Here is a 17,001-nt window from a genome sequence, read left to right as displayed (position 1 = left end):
ATGGACCTTTCTGATTACGACTGACAGCTTCAGGTTATAATTTGTGAGCACGTGACAAGAAAGAAAAATGGCGTCGATGGACGTGGGCGCCATGGCAAACCAAAACTCAAATTATTCATCGGTAAGCATCATAAATTTAGCATTTAGAGCTGTGATTGGCATTTTTGTTTAGCTAAACACTTAAAATATTCACTGAAAATGCTTCTAGATTTGTACATCTCTGATAAGGACCATTTTCATTGTGTAACTTGTTCGACCGGCGTGGTCTGCAAACAGGGTTTGAAACGATCGATTTTGAAATCAATCTCTGAATCTCACTCGGACGTGAACACGTTATCACGCAAACGAGCAAGGAGTTTGACAATTTAATAACTATTCCATGTTCAACTGTATACGTGTGCAATAAATAGGTTGCCGTAAGTTGATGTTATCTGTCTGGGACGACTCGGACTGAACATTGTCTGTGAATAGAAACGTCGCAAGGACGTTGACGATGAGACGTATTATTGTCTATTTACTATATTGGACCTTGTCACCTATTACCAGTCCAACACACAAAGTGTTTTCATGAAGTACTCACAAGTCGTGAAAGTATTTGGTTATTGATAAGTTTAATAAATTTAAAGACATTTCGTACAATTTCTAAACAAGACATTTCGTCCCATTTGGCATTTCTTCCAAAAAGGTAAAGTCCGAACCAAAAATTTGTGAACTGATATATTGAATTTCAAATAGTATCTATAGGTGTGAGTAAGCTTAACAGTAAAAAAAAAAGATTTTTTTTTCAGAAAATAAAATCATTTAATGAGTTATGTGTATAAATGAAATCTCAGAATGATCCCATTTATGGAACACACAGCACAAACCCTGTAAAGTAGATTTATTCTGATTAGATTTAGTAGAAACCAGATGTTGGATAATTATACAGCAATAAGCCAATGTCGGTACAAGTGTTCCATTTATTTGTGATGAATTTTGATGATGACAGTGTGTTTATTGAAATGTCAAAAGCGATTATTTTGATGCTTGTTTCTAAACCATTGTAGTAAAAAAATGTTAAACAATATTATGTTAAAAATGTGGGTTTTTTCTGCATAATTGTTTATTTATTTTGTTTTTCTATAGCCTGATGCACCTGCTTGGCCTACAGAAAATGGGGTAAAAGAGGTAATTATTATAAAACATCCGGAATAATTTATTTTAATATGAGACAATAATTTAACAGACTCACTGATTTTTTTTATTATTATTATTATTATTTTATTCATAAAACAAATTCACCTTTGACATTGCAATGTGACTGTGTCTGCATTGTGTAATTTGATTCTTTTTGCTTTTTAGACAGATCATTTTGCTGTAAAGAAAATGAAGATGGAAGATGGTTCAGGTAAGTGTCACTATTTGGCTTTCCCTGCAACATAAAAAAGAAAATGTGTTTCTTGACAATTTTCTAGTTTATGTTCATGCAGGCTTTGCATGTAAACTCTGGTGGTCAGAACCATGGTATTGTTTTGATATTATTTTGTAAATAACATTTCCATAAGACTTGCATAATGCTGTTGTAAAATGACATAAATTGCCAATTAAAGGACTGATAGGCTTGACCTGAGTTGTACACATCACTTGTTCAAATTTTAACAATTTGTTTCTCTCAATTTTGGAATGTGTAAATTTTTGTCATGGTACTTTATAGGTTTTGGGAAATTGGGAGTAAAATAGAAACCATCAGCTGAGTTGTTGAATTCTGAATTTGAAATGTTTTATGTATGAAATTGTTTACACAGCTACTGTACTAAGACATCGTTGTATGAACTAATAGGTAATCTTGATTGTATCTTTTCATTACTTCATCTGTCACAGGTCTACATGTGCCTCTAGATATCAGTTGAAAGATTGTGATGTGTGTTGGTTGGATCATTCTTTATATTCATTGTGAATTTCTCACAAAATATATGGCATGTTGCTGCATTTTATTGATGCTGGAAAAGCTGAACATTTCCTCATATTGGGAATTTTCTTTGGGAGATATTTATTCTGAACAATGGTGAGGTATTATCTTCTCTTGGACATGGATCACGTGTACAACAGTAGGAAGTCCAAGATATAGGTTTTTTTTTTATATATTGATTAAAAAGGGGTGGGCAAGAATTATCTAATATTTCTTCTTTACTGACACTGACAAGAAAGAAAGACACCCTGAGTGTGGATTTTAAAAATGAGATATACACACTGGACTTGTATAGACACCTATGTTGTTTTTTTCTGTATCACTGTAAATTGATATCATTTTGTGTGTACTATTAACTTTTTTGTACATTTTGTAATTTGGAAATAAAATCTGATGTTACACTTACTGATGATATTCTCTGCTTGTTTTGTATCTTTTCAGCAGTGTTGTTCATTAGTTTATGATCAGTACGCGGGACTACACCCCATTTGCCAGGGGTTTCAACTCAGCAGCTCCTGTTGATGTTGCATGGAAGTTTACCAGAAAAAAAGTTTTTTTAGATGGATTTTAAAATTGGATCATAAATTATATACTTGCGTTTTGAAATAGAACTATGTTTGTTTAATGTGATGGGGATATATGGGTATATTGTCACTTTTCACTACTGTAAAGAAATTAATTTTGGTACAATTTTTTTCTTTCTTTTTTTAATAAATTGGCAATGAAAAAAGTTATCTTCTGTAAAGTAAATTCTTGAAGATGTAAAGGGTTTCTCTGAAGGTATATATGGAGACAACTAAAACCATAATTATAAATTTTGTTATGAAAGTCCAGACAGCAAAATTATTGTAAAATTGTGGTGTTATGTGCAATGTACAAGGACCAAGAAATGACAGAAGGTGTTTTTCCTCTATGTATTTTCAGTCACCAACAAACCACAAAGTGAGCAACTGACTGCTAAAGGCCCATTATACAGAGCTGGTGCAGAGTCATCTCCACAATTATCATGCTCCGAGACTGAATCTTCTAAATCAAAATTCATCATCATATTATTTGTGTTTCCCTTCTTCAAAATGATTTGGACATTTCAAAATTGTGAATTTCATATTTGACTAATATTCATCAATTCAAAGTTTCCAAAGAAAAAAAGAAAAGAAAAAATATTTTGATACTTACTATTCTGAATGTATTATTTTTAATTCATTATCCGTGCATGCCTTTTTTGTTATTATTAAAAATCAACCCTTGCTAAAAGTTTGCTGGAAAATCCAGTTTCATACTAGAAATAAGTAGCTTATTTTAAAAATGTCGTTTAAAAAAAAAAGTTGTTTAAATAACTTAAAGTGATTGTCCTGGCTTCCTTTGTACTTCTACCACAATTTTGGTTTTACAAACAATGGTCTGATTTCCATTACAGACAGAACTGGCCAACCGAAGTATGGAAGATCAAATCCCATGTGACTGATCAAATGACCAAACCAACTTAAATTTTACACCAAGATGCATGCTCACTTTTACTATGATCACATTGTTGAAATTTTTGAATGTGTTAAGTGTGAGAGGGGAATTTCTTATGCATGTTGTAGCTGATGTGGTGTTTAATTTATGAATACAAAACATATTGTCTTCTCGCTTGGTTTTACAGTAATGGTACTGTACAGTGATTTTTTAGGTACATTTGGGGACGAATAAAGGTCCCTTTTCCTAAAGAAACTTTGCTGTAATTTCCCAATTTTCTGTAAATATTTTCCCAAATAAAGAAAAACTCTAAACAAACATGTTTCAAGAAAAGTGAAATGTAGTGTTTTCCCAATTCAACAGTACAGGCCTCTGAAGTTATCGAGTAAGAAAATCACTGGTACTTCATAACTTTGCAACCATTGTTTAAGAAATTAATGTGTACTTTAGTTGGCTAGGGATGCAATGATATGTTTACTTCGATACAATACATACTATTTAGAATATTTTTCTGATCCAATTATGTTTTGATATATTTGGATTCTTATTTGAGTGGATAATGTTGTAATTAATGGATTAGTAAATTCTTTTGGTTTGTGAACTTTTAAAATGCAACAGCCAAATTTGAGATCAGATTTTGTGACATTTACCATATAATTCAAGCAACTGACAAAATACAGTAGTGTATTGTATCGTACCAAAACATCATATTGGTGTATAAAATATTGTATCAATTAGGAAATTGAATGTGATTTTTATGTATCATGATGGATCATTGCATCTTTCGCACAGGGAGAAGGCTTATACTGGTTGTGATAATGTGATTAGATCTGGAATCTGGATTAATGTATAGAGATTAGTTGTTAAGCTGACTTTGTCACAATGATGCAGTTTTGTGTGTTTGTAAGCACTACAGTATACTGAGTAGTCTGGGACACATTTTTATGCCAGTTCATATATAGTCCTATGTCTACAGTTGAGTCTAGTATTACATTCCATTTCTTGGAATCTAGTGGAATCATCATCTTTTGATATGCATTAATTTCCTTCAATCAGTGAATGAAGAAACCAACACATTATATGGTATTTTTGTTATCAATGTCTAGTATGAAATACTTTGAGATTGTGGAATATTTCTTCATTTATTGATTTATTATTGATATTACAAACTCTGCAGAAAGTTTGCAAGGGATTTTGAATATTCCAAAGGAGACCTTACCAGTTAAGGCACAAATGAGAAAAGATGAGATAAGGAGTTCTGTAATTAATACAATTACATGTAATTAATACAATTACATTTCAGTAACCTTTTCACTGTAAACTTACTAATAATGCTTTGGTCTTGTTTTCTCAATGTTTATATCTTTTAGACAGAAAAAGACAGTATTTTTCTAAATTCGGCACATCTTTTAATTATCCCATAAGCATTTAAATAGGGCAAAATATGCTATTATTGCAGATTTAAATAATTAAGAAATCAATTTGTATAAACTGTAATGTTTTATCATTGATTTTCAAAAATTTGACATGAGAAAACCAAGTACAAGATCAAAATTATGCATTGTATAGTAAGTTTATAGATACTGGCCGAGCCGAGAGTAGATGAAGACAACAACAATTAACACATTAATTACAACTGTTTCATGATGTTACAGCTTTGTTACTCATCCATGGTTTTCTTTCTGTTTCTTCTGTGTTTTTCATGTAAAAAGTATCAAGCCAAAAATTGTGGTACCCTAGCTTATGTACATGCGCCGACCGAATGTCTGATATAAGTCGAGGGCTTGTGGCCATGAGCTCCTGCTCTCAATCAAACATGGGAATGCTAGCGGTAAACATCGTTACAAAACTGTTTCTCATAGATGACATCTGTGTTGATATACCTCTTGCTGTCACCAAACTGTGTTTATGGATAATTTGGTTTTGATACTGTGGCAATCCATTTTGATATATCTTGGTAGACTATGATGTCATAAGGGATTTTAAGACAATGGTTATAGGGTTGTAGGGTAGTACACCTACTTACTCTGATTATTTTATTCATTCATGATTTATAATGGTGTGTATATCGGTTTAACTAAATGAAAGATTTTAAAAGTACCATTAATGCTAGCAAAAACAATTTTAAGTACAGTGTAATTATAAGAAGTATATGATTGTATTAAAATCCCTTAACTCCACAATTGGACTCCTGATTACAGTGCAACTTTTCTATTGTTTTGAAATTCCTTGAAACTTGGCATGAGTGAGTTGCAAAATGTACAAAATGTTCTAGATAAATAAAGTGAACAAAATTCAGATATCTCCAAAGTTTCGAAAATTACAACCTGGTTTAGATTATATGAATAGGTAGTCCCAAGAAATCTGTTTCAAAGCATCATGTTTCAATTAGCAAAACACCACTAATCGAGTAAACACATTTTGTGTTCATTGTTACTATAGATATCAATCATCATGATTTCTTAGCGTTGATAAACTTTCCTGATAATTCTTACCGATAACTTCTGTTATAGACGTATACTTACTTATGAAATTGACACTTTCAGAGCCCAGTGGGGAATTGTTGCCCCAGGCGGACCAGATTGGACCCATCGTGGAAGGACCTGGTGCTAAGAGAGATCAGAAACCATTCACATTACCCAAGCTCTCCTCCTCTCAGAATGAGCTGATACAACGAGCCAAGAAGTATGCGATGGAACAGAGTATAAAAAGCGTCCTTGTGAAACAGACCATAGCCCACCAGCAGCAGGTAACTCTTCACAGCAGTATATAGAATGACAAGGATTCAGTCTTATTCAAAGGCATTGATTCCGAGATCTTCTTTACTTGTGTATCCAGTGATTTTCATGCTCTGATATGATGTGTATCAACTACATGTGAAATTCTACAAAATGATATTAAATGATATATTTAATTTTAATATGGTTAAAAGAATTAATAAGTTCCCTTGTACTGAAAATACATCTGATTTATTGATTCTTTTTCTTTTTAATAGCAAATGCAGAATTTCCAGAACACGGTCCAGAGGCAGCAGGCCTTGGCGTTGATGTGCAGGTAAGATACTGACCAGGAAATATTTTTCAATAATTTATCTTTATAAAAACAACTTTGATAAATACTTCTTGACAATATAAATTTCATTCAATTTTATGAATAAAGAATGTTAAACTTTCAATGTTTAATCATCAAATTCTAATATATTTGTGAAAAAAGTTATTCTGTAAGCATGTTTGTTTTGAGATGAACAAAATCTTTCATGGATGATTGTTCATTTACCAAGCTATGTATTAAATACAAATTGTTATATTTACGAAGTTACAAATTTAAGCATGTATGTACATAATGTTTGATTATCAAGTATTATGTTGCCAAGTTTTAAGAGAGAGATTTTTGTTTAGATACCAGATGTGCGGTTTGAAAACAAAATTCTTCATAATACGGATTACCAACTGGAACAGGACCCAGCCCAGACTCTCTGCTTTCAGAAATCTCTGGTTTAGACCTATTTTAATTCCTTTTCAGATTTATTCCATATAATTTGCTACTAACACATTACCTAATATATATTCGTATCGATTCTGTGTATTTAAACCATCTTTCTAATTCTTCCATTTTTGATAGAATCTATGTTGGCAGTATTAACTTTGAGATCAAAGAGGACACCATTAAGCAGGCATTCCTCCCATTTGGCCCCATCAAGAGCGTCAACCTCTCCTGGGATCCGGTAACCAACAAACACAAGGGCTTCGCCTTCATTGAGTATGAGATTCCAGAGGCAGCGCAGCTGGCACTGGAACAGATGAATGGGGTCATGATAGGAGGGAGGAATATCAAGGTAGTAAGTTCATTCTTAATTCTATTCTTATTCCAGTAAGAATTTTTTTCACTCGTTTCCCCCACCTTAATACACATAGGTACTTAGTTGTACACATTTAAACTTGTTACATGTGTACACTCCCCAAAACCAGGATAAATGAGGTAAGTAATCAGCTAAATTTCCACATTTTCGACTGAACTGTGTTTATTCTGTATTTGCATTTTACAGAGGTATCTGCCCTTGCAGGTAAGTATTGATTGTGATGTCATGTGTTTGCAGGCGTAGCATCATATTTTTTACAAAAAACGACATGATTTCGCTCACAAAATAATGACAAAATAATGGATACCTACCCGCAAGGGAGGCAACTTTGTAATATGCAAAGACAGAATATTGACTCAGAAACACAAAGTTGTTGAATTGACCTTCGATTCTACAGTTCTCCTTCTGCTGTATTGGAAATGTTTGGCCACCACTCTATAGGATGGTGGTGGCATTGACTTTCTCTTTTATACTATAATTAGCAGGTGCAGCGATATAGCGATGAGCTGAGTACCACAGGTATCGCATGCTGTGGGAAGGGATCGTTATGGAAACTAGCCACAGAAGAAATGGATGTTGTGTTTTAAAAACCAGGTTGAAAACAAGTTGCATCTGATATTATTGATGTAAAGAAGAAACAGGTCATAGGGGTTTATTTGTAGGATATTATCATTTGATTGTAGGGAAAATAGTTTTATATTTGTTACGTGATAAATATGTGTTTATGAAGGGTTCTTGTAATAGACAAAATCTTTGTTCTATTATACAGATATTAACGTTATGCTGAACATTATTTTAAGTGATAATGAAATTTACATTCAATAAAATGTTAATTGACATCAATGTACTTCATTTGAAGTTCAATTCAAGGTCATTTTCAAAAATTCTATTTGATAGTAAGTATCTGACTTTCCTTCTTTGAAAATCTAAATTTTTCTTTTATTTTGAAATGAATTGTATTTTATGGTAGTGTTACTTATCATGATAATAGAAATACTTATGTTTAAAAGAATAGTGAAATTAAGGTTCTTTGGGCTTTTTCAGTTAAACTGTCATCCACTGTCTAAACTACTTTTTCAAAATAGTACCTCCAACAGAAGTGATTATATCAGATTGCAGGGTGAAATTTACACACCACCCTTGTATGTCGTATAAGCAGAGTGGTTAAATATTACCACAAGCTTCTCTTCCCAGATTTGCGTGTTATATAGAACAGTGGCCAGATACTGACTGCTGGTTGGTGGATTTTCTCTGGGTACTTTAGCATTCCTCCACCATCTGAACCTGACACATCCTTATTTAGTTATTGACCCTGACTGGTAATAGGAAGTTAAACTAATCAGATCAAACCAAAGTTGTTGAACACAAACATTGAAGTGCATTCAGTGTTGGCAATTATAGGATTCATTTTAATTGGATGAAAAAACACCTACAAAAGTGTCATTGTTATTAGCCGAGTCAGCAAATTAAATATCTGAGAAAAATGTTTTCAACAAACAAACCATGGAAACATCCCATAAACTTAAAATGAAGAAGCATTACTATTAAAGTTTTTGTTTTACAACACTGCACTAAAGTGATTTTCTGTTGACTCCCATTTTGAATAGAAATTATTTCTCTATACCTGGTAATTAAAAAAGTGGAAGATATTTTTAACTGTGAAAGGCCTTAGAATGAAAATACCCATGACCTGTTTCTTCTGTAAGTGATCTTACAAACAAAAGTTTCAGACATGAACCCTCTTTTTCAGGTTGGACGTCCTAGTAATATGCCACAGGCTCAGCCCATTATTGAACAGTTAGCTGAGGAGGCCAAAAACTATAACCGTATTTACATTGCATCCATCCATACCGACCTCACAGAGACTGATATCAAAAGGTGTGTATAGTTTATGGTACAGATCTGTATGATGAGCTCGGAGAACATCAAAAGCACAAACTTCTTTATATAATCTGTGAATTTGTATATCAATAGTATCAAACTAGATTCAAAGGGCGGCACCGAAGGCTATCTGGTAAAAGATGTATGAATTGTACCATCTTTGTAAAGTTTGCTTAAAACAAGGGACATAAACTACAAACTATCGGGTATTATAATGCTAGTCATAAATGCTTATCCCTAAAAAATCAAGATTAATCTCTATGATTTTGTTACTGATATTATTATTTAAAAATACCAGTCTTGTTCATTGTATAGGAACATGGTGAGACCTTTATTCCAACTTTGATTTCTTATCAAAAGTGATGTTTAATTTTGTGTTTTCCAATTACATTTCAGTGTGTTTGAAGCTTTTGGAAAAATTGTAACGTGTAAAATTATCTCGGACAACCCCAAAGGAGGAAAACACAAGTAAGTTTCAGTGGACAGAAGAGACTTTGGTTATTGTATTAAGACATTTGTAGTATATGATTGTGAGGGTTTATGTGAGAATTGCTACCTCCAGGTGGGGTAGAAAATGTGTATACAATTGATTTACCACATGTACATGATTTTGATGTTATGCTGTTTAACCTTTCTCCTTTTTTTCGTTGTAGGAAATACTTATGCTTTTGATTTAGAATTCTTTGGAATGCTTGTTGTCAGCTTTATGGCAATAGGGCTTTCAGAGAAACAGCAGACTTCAACTTCTTTATTCCAGATTACACTAAAACAGATATTTATTGTATGTACACTTCAGTCAGCCATATCAAAAATTGCAGAACAAAATTTGAAACCGCTCTAAACAGATTCTGTTGTCTAAATCTTAGCTATGGAGTCAACTTAACATTAATAATGAATTTTATATAGATTTAAATCCCAGATATTTTTGTATAGATACTATAGGTATATGTACTCGATATATATATAGAAGGGGTTAGTTAAACAGGGCTTCCAAAATTCATAGGTATGGTTTAATAGGTTACATAATTTCAACAAAGAGATTCACAAATGATGATTAACATTAACAATTGAGCATAATTTATCAAATCTAAACACTTGTATTTGTGTTGATGTTATGGATCTTGAACATATGAGATATTTCCCAGGAAATACTTTCAGATTGCCGTTACACTGACCAATTATTAACTTGCCAAGTATGGAGCCTGGACATGTGAGGGTATTTTTAATGGATAGTTCTATTATCAGCACCATAAATCTCTTTAATTCAATTCATACTTTGAATTAATATTAAGAATGGAGCATGTGCTTTATACATGCTTACACATGGGAATGGTTTCACTCAAACAGGTGCCCCTCTGCAAATAATTAGGTTTCCTTTTAGTTTGTTAACTGGTTAGCCATTTCCGATGTCATATATCCATTATTACAGATATTTACTATTTGAAAAAGGGATGGTCAGAGTGCAAAAAAAAAAATCCCTGCTTTTGTTCATTATCATAACATCACTGTATATTAAGTGTTGTATCTGGGTTTTAATTTCACATTATAGATCTATTAATGTTTTGAAATGATGGATATTTCACATCATAAATTCCAAGAACATTGACAGTTAAGTAGGTTAACTATTTCGAACAACATGACATTGAATGCCAACAAAAATGATTCTGAAAGTGTTGAACCCTGCTATATATGTGCTATATAATTTTTCCTTTCTGCCTTTTTATGGCATATCTCATTTCAGCCCGCCATCCATGTGTTGGTTCATCACAAAACACGATTCCTGAGAACTAGAACTTCTATGAAAGCTGTTTGGGAAGCAAATTTCATATTAAGAATTTTGATATAGTTGACATGTTGACTACACATATATAAGTTTGCCTGCAAGGCTTTTGTTGGAAGGTTGTGTTAAAATTGAGAACCACTATATCAGGTTTGATAAGAGTAATGACACATCTAAAATGAGCTTGCAGTGCTGATAATTTAATTTCAATTATCTAAAATAGATTTGACTTCTGACTGACGCTAGTTATACAGAATTTTGTGTCATAGTCATTCCCTGTACGTTTTATTTACCGTCTGAATATGTGACTGTTTCAGGGGCTATGGATTTATAGAATATGAAACTTCTCAGGCAGCCCTGGATGGAGTGACGTCTATGAACCTGTTTGACCTTGGAGGTCAATATCTCCGAGTTGGAAAGGTGAGATTCCATCATGTCATTTAATTTGTTGAAACAATTTTTAGTTGTAAAGAAATTTTATATTTCATTTAAAAGTTCAAAAGTAGTTTGAAAAAATAAGTAATAAGTGAGTGAGATTTTGGATGAATTCTGGCTGAATAAAGGCCTTTTTAACATGAGAAATTTTGTTGTATTTTCCCAATATGTAAATATTTGCCCAAATGAAAGTGAAAAAAACCTAAAATAAACATAAAAATGTATTTTCCTAATTCAAATTGGTACCGACCCCTGAAATTATGATTTGAAAATCACTGTAAATAATACAGTTCAAATGGCTGAAATTTTGTCCAATCAGAATGGAGTATAAGGAGACATTAATTTGATTTGCAGGCTATCACCCCTCCAGACGCCCTCCAGCCAGCTTCCGGACCAGGAAGTCTTCCTACAGCCGCTGCCGTAGCTGCTGCTGCAGTGACAGCCAAAATTACAGCCATGGACGCTCAACAACAAATTAGCCAAGTTCTTGTAAGTACTTTCAGGAGATTGGTCTGAAATGTATAAATAGATGTATTGTGCCTCTTCCTATTTGCCATGACTAGATGAAATATTACAGAATACTGTTCTAACATCACAATGAAATGTAATGGGTCTTTGTTCTACAGGAAAAGTGCTTTAAAAAACCTTGTCCTAAAAATTTTCTATTTTCCTAACATACATGTCATGAAGAGAATCTTAAAATGCAACTATTCAATCTAACTTAATTAGATCCTTGTTTACGCATTCCTGTATTTGAAATATAATTGCATCAACAATTTATTGATGTTAAATTCAGCAAAAGGATTGACCATCAGAGTACACATGTTGAGTCATTTTGAATAACATTGTAATATTCTACTTTCTTCTATATTTGTTGAGTCATATGAATAATATATTCTACATTCTTCCATATTTGCAGGCTCCTCCTGGAGTTGCCACTCCAACCGGCCTTGGTACCAAGACACCAGAGCGGGTGGCACAAGAACCGGGTGTTGTTGAACCAGCCAGTCTCCACAGTGGGGGTGGTATACCAATGGGAGTAGCTCCACCTGCTTCAATACCACCTCCTGGTATTGTTAACCCTGTACCTAGTATGTATCATATTTACTTTTATTTTTAAATATCTACTACTTATTTGGTAGCTTTCGTGAGCCATTTAGTTGTCGTCATCCTTAGCGTCCACTGAGATCAGTAAGGGGACTGTGTTAGGAGTAGGTAGAATTCAGTCACTTAACTCTTGAGATTAACCTGTGGTTCTTTCGTATTTTACATGGTCAAAGTCACAGACAAATGAACATATTAAATTTACAAGTTTAGGTTAATAGTCCAACTTCTGGGAAAATTGAACTTAATACTTAAAACGGGACCTTTATTTTTCAGCGGGTGGTAATATCCAAATACCACAGATGTCGGGTCCACCTTTACAGATCCCACTGCCACCTGGGGCTCTCAGTCAATTTCCTGCCCAGGCAGCAAAGGAGGAGGAGAAGAAGAAGAAGCCTTCTGAGGAGGATGTGGCCCAGACTCTAGACCAACAGGAAAACATGAAAATCAGTGGCAGCAATGCAAGGCATATGGTCATGCAGAAACTGATGCGGAAATCCGATGTGAGTATTTAGATTTGTATGTATAAGGGTTAGGACAAAATACTGTAAACATTTATTTTAGCACTGTCAAATTTAGTACAAATAGGAAAAGTCTGTATCTGAATTTGTGCAATTCGAGGGTTCAACACCTATATATCCTTTTACAGAATTCTATGCTGTGCAGAAATAAGCGCTTTAAAGACAGCACAAAAGATCACCAAAATAAAACTCCTGCTAAAATGAGTTTGTTAACAGTAAAAGCAATATATCAAAATAAACTCATATTTAGGAAAGGAAGGTACTATTATAAAGTATAGATTCTAGTTATACCAAGTCTTTAAATAGTAAAAATATCAAAGCTGAATACTAGCACCCTCTAATCTTGTATTGCTTCCATAACATTCACACACACATTGATTGCATGCATGGAAGGCCGTCCTTAAAGTGAATAGTCGGGCAAAGAAAACCAGTCTAAATGTGGTCTTTGGCCTCCCAAAAGTCATTGCATACCATCATGATAGTAAAATTCTGCTTACGGTGTCCAGTTTTGACCATTAAAGTTATGGGGAAGCCCCGTGTTAATTTAGCACAGTTCTAAATATAAATTTGCCTAACTCTTTGAAAACGAGGCTGCGTGGAAATGTCGTTAAAAGTGAACGGCACTGATAGCCGGCCGGGAAGACGTATTAGGATTCCCATAATATATATTAAGTTCTTCGCATACAGAGCGATTTTGATGGGAGATTTTATTTTTCTATTTCATAAGAAATTATACTGGATATATTAACACCATTTTTACCGACTTTAGCCTTTGTTTGTCCGACTATTCGCTTTAAATGACATTCGCTGTTAATAGGACATGAAGGCTTATCAACTAACTATTAAACCAACCATACTTCATTGATACTTTTAATACTGATAACTGGCCTTGTAGAAAGTGTAGCACTTGTAGGAAACTCCTTGGTATTGTGTGTGTAGGATTTAGTACTTCCCCGCGCCCACCCATCTGAATGTCTTTCGACAAAATTACCTCTTTGTCCCTAGTCTCTGAAAAATTATGTCCCACACTTACAAGCCCTTGTGATTTTGTTTTTCAGTACCGAGTTATGGCATTGCGAAACATGGTTGGACCAGAAGACTTAGATGATGAACTAGAAAATGAAGTTACAGATGAATGTGGAAAATATGGTGTTGTGAATCGTGTCATTATTTATCAGGAAAAGCAGAGTGAAGCAGAGGATGCTGAAATCATTGTTAAAATATTTGTGGAATTTTCAAATCAAAGTGGTGAGTACTGGAATTCAAATATTTGTTAATTTATCAATAAGAGAAATCATTTGAGAAAGGAAATTGAAGTGCTAAAGGCTATTGTTTTAATTTGGGTCATTGCACGGGCATATTTATTATTTTTCTGTTTCCATTAATTTTGGTACATGTTGTAAACGAACAAAACCTAATGAAGATATGTAATGAAACCATTTTAATATATGGATGATTAACTTGTAGTTATTAGTCAGCTATGTTTAATCTACAACATGTGATAACAAATTTTAGTTCAATTTAGCTACATTTATAATATCAATCTTTTCTTCAAATTTCAGAGGTGGAAAAGGCATGTCAGGCATTAAATGGGAGATTTTTTGGTGGACGAATAGTGACGGCAGAAAAATATGATCCGGACATGTTTAATGCTAATGATCTCTCGGGATGAATGTGTTGTGTTTTTAAACAAGACTCTTTTTACACCAAATGAATAAAAGCCATAATTTGCCGTTAATCCTGAAAATCCATGGCAACAGAATCAAGTAAGGTTCAAACTGAGGGATGACAAGTTGAGAAGCTGCATTCCTCTGATAAGCATGCAGCTGTTTCTCGCACTGGTCAACAGATTCTTGGTGCGCTGTGCAGGAAAGTCATATCTGTTTAGTCTGACAGACAGATTCCAGAATGGTGTAGTACAGAATGAAAACGACTGAATTGCATGTTGTTGTAAACAACTGTCTACTACATGGAATGATTGTCGCCTCTTTTATCACCACCTACAGTTTTACAGGTGAATTCTGAATGGAATGGTTGCCACCACAGGGCATATACTGCTAGTGACTAACTCCTAGTAGGGTATAAATCAAGTCTGCAAATCGTGAAGAGTATCACAATTTGTCTTAAGTGCTTGTAGGTACGAGGAATTATTTCATCAATGTCATTTAGATAACCACTAAGGCTATGAAATGACGGAGAATTGCGTTGTGCGAGAATGACTTCTAAATGGATTCAAATGATGAAGTTGTGTTGTAAATCATTAAGATTTTTATGAAGATAAAGGTGTGAGTTTGACTCCTTAGAAATCAATTTGTATTGATATAGCTTACAAGTGTTTTAGGATGTTCCTTAAAGTCTAATGCTGCTTTTTTAGAACTTCATCTTAATTATTAAGAATCATTGACATATTAGCTGATAATCTACGGTGGACAAGAGATTTAATATTTTACCACTCGACCTCCATCTCCGGGTTGTAAAGCTATTTAGGGATTAAGATGTTCGAATACGGTATTTGATTAAAAGACCATTCAACTTTTAATGGTATGTCATAAACAAGTAAACAATATATACCAATGCTTGTTTTAAAATGCATATACTAAGGACAAGTTTCAGTAAATGATAAACATGCATATGTACCATATATGCATAGGAAAGCAAGCTTAAGCATTTGAAAAATTATATTGAAAATGATTTACCTCCATTACATACGCTAATAAGAGGAGTTCATGAGTTAAGCGAGTATGATCTTTCTAGGACATTCCTTTTGGTTACTAGGTTTATAGCTAAATATTTACAAGCTACAAAAATGCCTTTCTGGAAATTATTAAAATCAATATAATTGACAGGACTTAAAAGTATGCTTGGTGTGGTGTATAAATGTTGTGTGATGTGTAAAAGATAATGCAAGAATGGGCACAAGTTGTCTCTAACCACATATTACATTGAAAACTGCCTACCTACCGTTTAATTAAAATCATTGGGTATATCTGGCATTTATAGTGTTTTCCGAAGGATTTGGAAATCCCCATCTAATATATAAAGGTATCAATGCTAGTTGTGTTTCCAACAAATCAAAAATTTATTATAGTGTTTTGTTCAAAAGAAACAAAAAATAAATAAATGGTATAAATTGATCTTAAAATTTCTATGTAATATGAAATCAAGACCATGTTCTCCAAATTATTGAGAAGAGAATACTTTCTTTGGTAAATTAATCATTTTAAACATTTTCTTTCATCCATTGTGTATGACTGTGTTAGTGTAGTATATATCAGCCGTGGATGTGTGGTGTAAAGGAATGGCTGATCAGCTACGTTTTATTGAGCAAATAATTTGTAGAACTTTATCAGTGACATTGATCTTTCAACTTTTAATATCTCTCATTTTCATAAAATTGTATTTTGATTCGCTTATATCATTATTCATGTCTTCAATATCATGTCAAGTTTCATCACTATCATGAAGAATGAATACAGAATTTTTAAATCTTCATGCATGATAACCTTTATACATGTGTGTATATATATATATTGATAAAGATTTGGAGCTTAAAAGTTTCGTGCAAACAACATATGAAAAACAGGAAAAAGTTATTGGTTGTTTTCCCCACTCCAGGATCTAGGATGTAGCTTGCAAACTCTAAAGTGAAATACTAGAGATATTATGTTGAACTTTTAAAATCACTGTTGAATTTTTATCTCAAAATTTTGTGATGAGGTATAAAGAAATATATCCAGTTGACGTTTGCATTTTCTAAATTTAAAGCTTTAATGTTTCTTTGATATGAAATGTTTATACAATTTTCACTACATTTTACTACTGTAGATGTTTACTGAAATCAAGATTTCCTTGAATGTGGAATATAATGTATGTCCAATCAATTCTTCATCACTCCAGCCTGATGCAGAAGGTAATCTCTTAATACTGTCTTTGAAACTGATATTGTCTTGTTATATGTATTCATGCATTTTTCCGTAAGGATCATTGCAAGAAATTGTTACTTAATAAAAAAAAA

General features: G+C 33.2%; 1 protein-coding gene across 4 annotated transcripts; it reads left to right on the top strand.

Annotated features, from left to right (window-relative positions):
- Nucleotides 1-6: 6 nt before the first annotated feature.
- LOC138335255 (poly(U)-binding-splicing factor PUF60-like) lies at nt 7-16,107 on the top strand. 4 transcript variants are annotated; one of them, XM_069284257.1, is made up of 15 exons: nt 77-121; nt 1,126-1,167; nt 1,342-1,387; nt 5,119-5,237; nt 5,953-6,155; nt 6,402-6,460; nt 7,028-7,244; nt 9,016-9,143; nt 9,543-9,614; nt 11,244-11,346; nt 11,716-11,850; nt 12,281-12,452; nt 12,742-12,968; nt 14,045-14,234; nt 14,549-16,107. In XM_069284257.1, the coding sequence occupies exons 5-15, from the start codon at nt 6,099-6,101 to the stop codon at nt 14,656-14,658; spliced, it is 1,470 nt and encodes a 489-aa protein (XP_069140358.1). In that variant the 5' UTR covers nt 77-121; nt 1,126-1,167; nt 1,342-1,387; nt 5,119-5,237; nt 5,953-6,098; the 3' UTR covers nt 14,659-16,107. The 4 variants fall into 4 exon arrangements, with proteins under 4 accessions (XP_069140356.1, XP_069140355.1, XP_069140358.1 ...); XM_069284255.1 differs by lacking the exon at nt 5,119-5,237 and having other exon boundaries at nt 7-121; nt 7,028-7,241; XM_069284254.1 differs by lacking the exon at nt 5,119-5,237 and having other exon boundaries at nt 8-121.
- Nucleotides 16,108-17,001: the final 894 nt, after the last annotated feature.

This window comes from Argopecten irradians, chromosome 11, assembly GCF_041381155.1.
Source record: "Argopecten irradians isolate NY chromosome 11, Ai_NY, whole genome shotgun sequence".
NCBI classification, from domain to species: Eukaryota; Metazoa; Mollusca; class Bivalvia; order Pectinida; family Pectinidae; genus Argopecten; species Argopecten irradians.
The sequence above is the reverse complement of the archived record's forward strand: the minus strand, read 5'-3'. Positions and strand labels throughout refer to the sequence as shown.

What these genes read in the sequence shown, in the direction of transcription:
- LOC138335255 (XM_069284254.1), top strand. Translation starts at nt 68, where the DNA reads ATGGCGTCGATGGACGTGGGCGCCATGGCAAACCAAAACTCAAATTAT. An exon ending in GAGGGAGGAATATCAAGGTA is followed by an intron (nt 7,245 to 9,015) that starts GTAAGTTCATTC and finishes CCTCTTTTTCAG; the next exon opens with GTTGGACGTCCTAGTAATAT. An exon ending in AATATCTCCGAGTTGGAAAG is followed by an intron (nt 11,347 to 11,715) that starts GTGAGATTCCAT and finishes TTTGATTTGCAG; the next exon opens with GCTATCACCCCTCCAGACGC.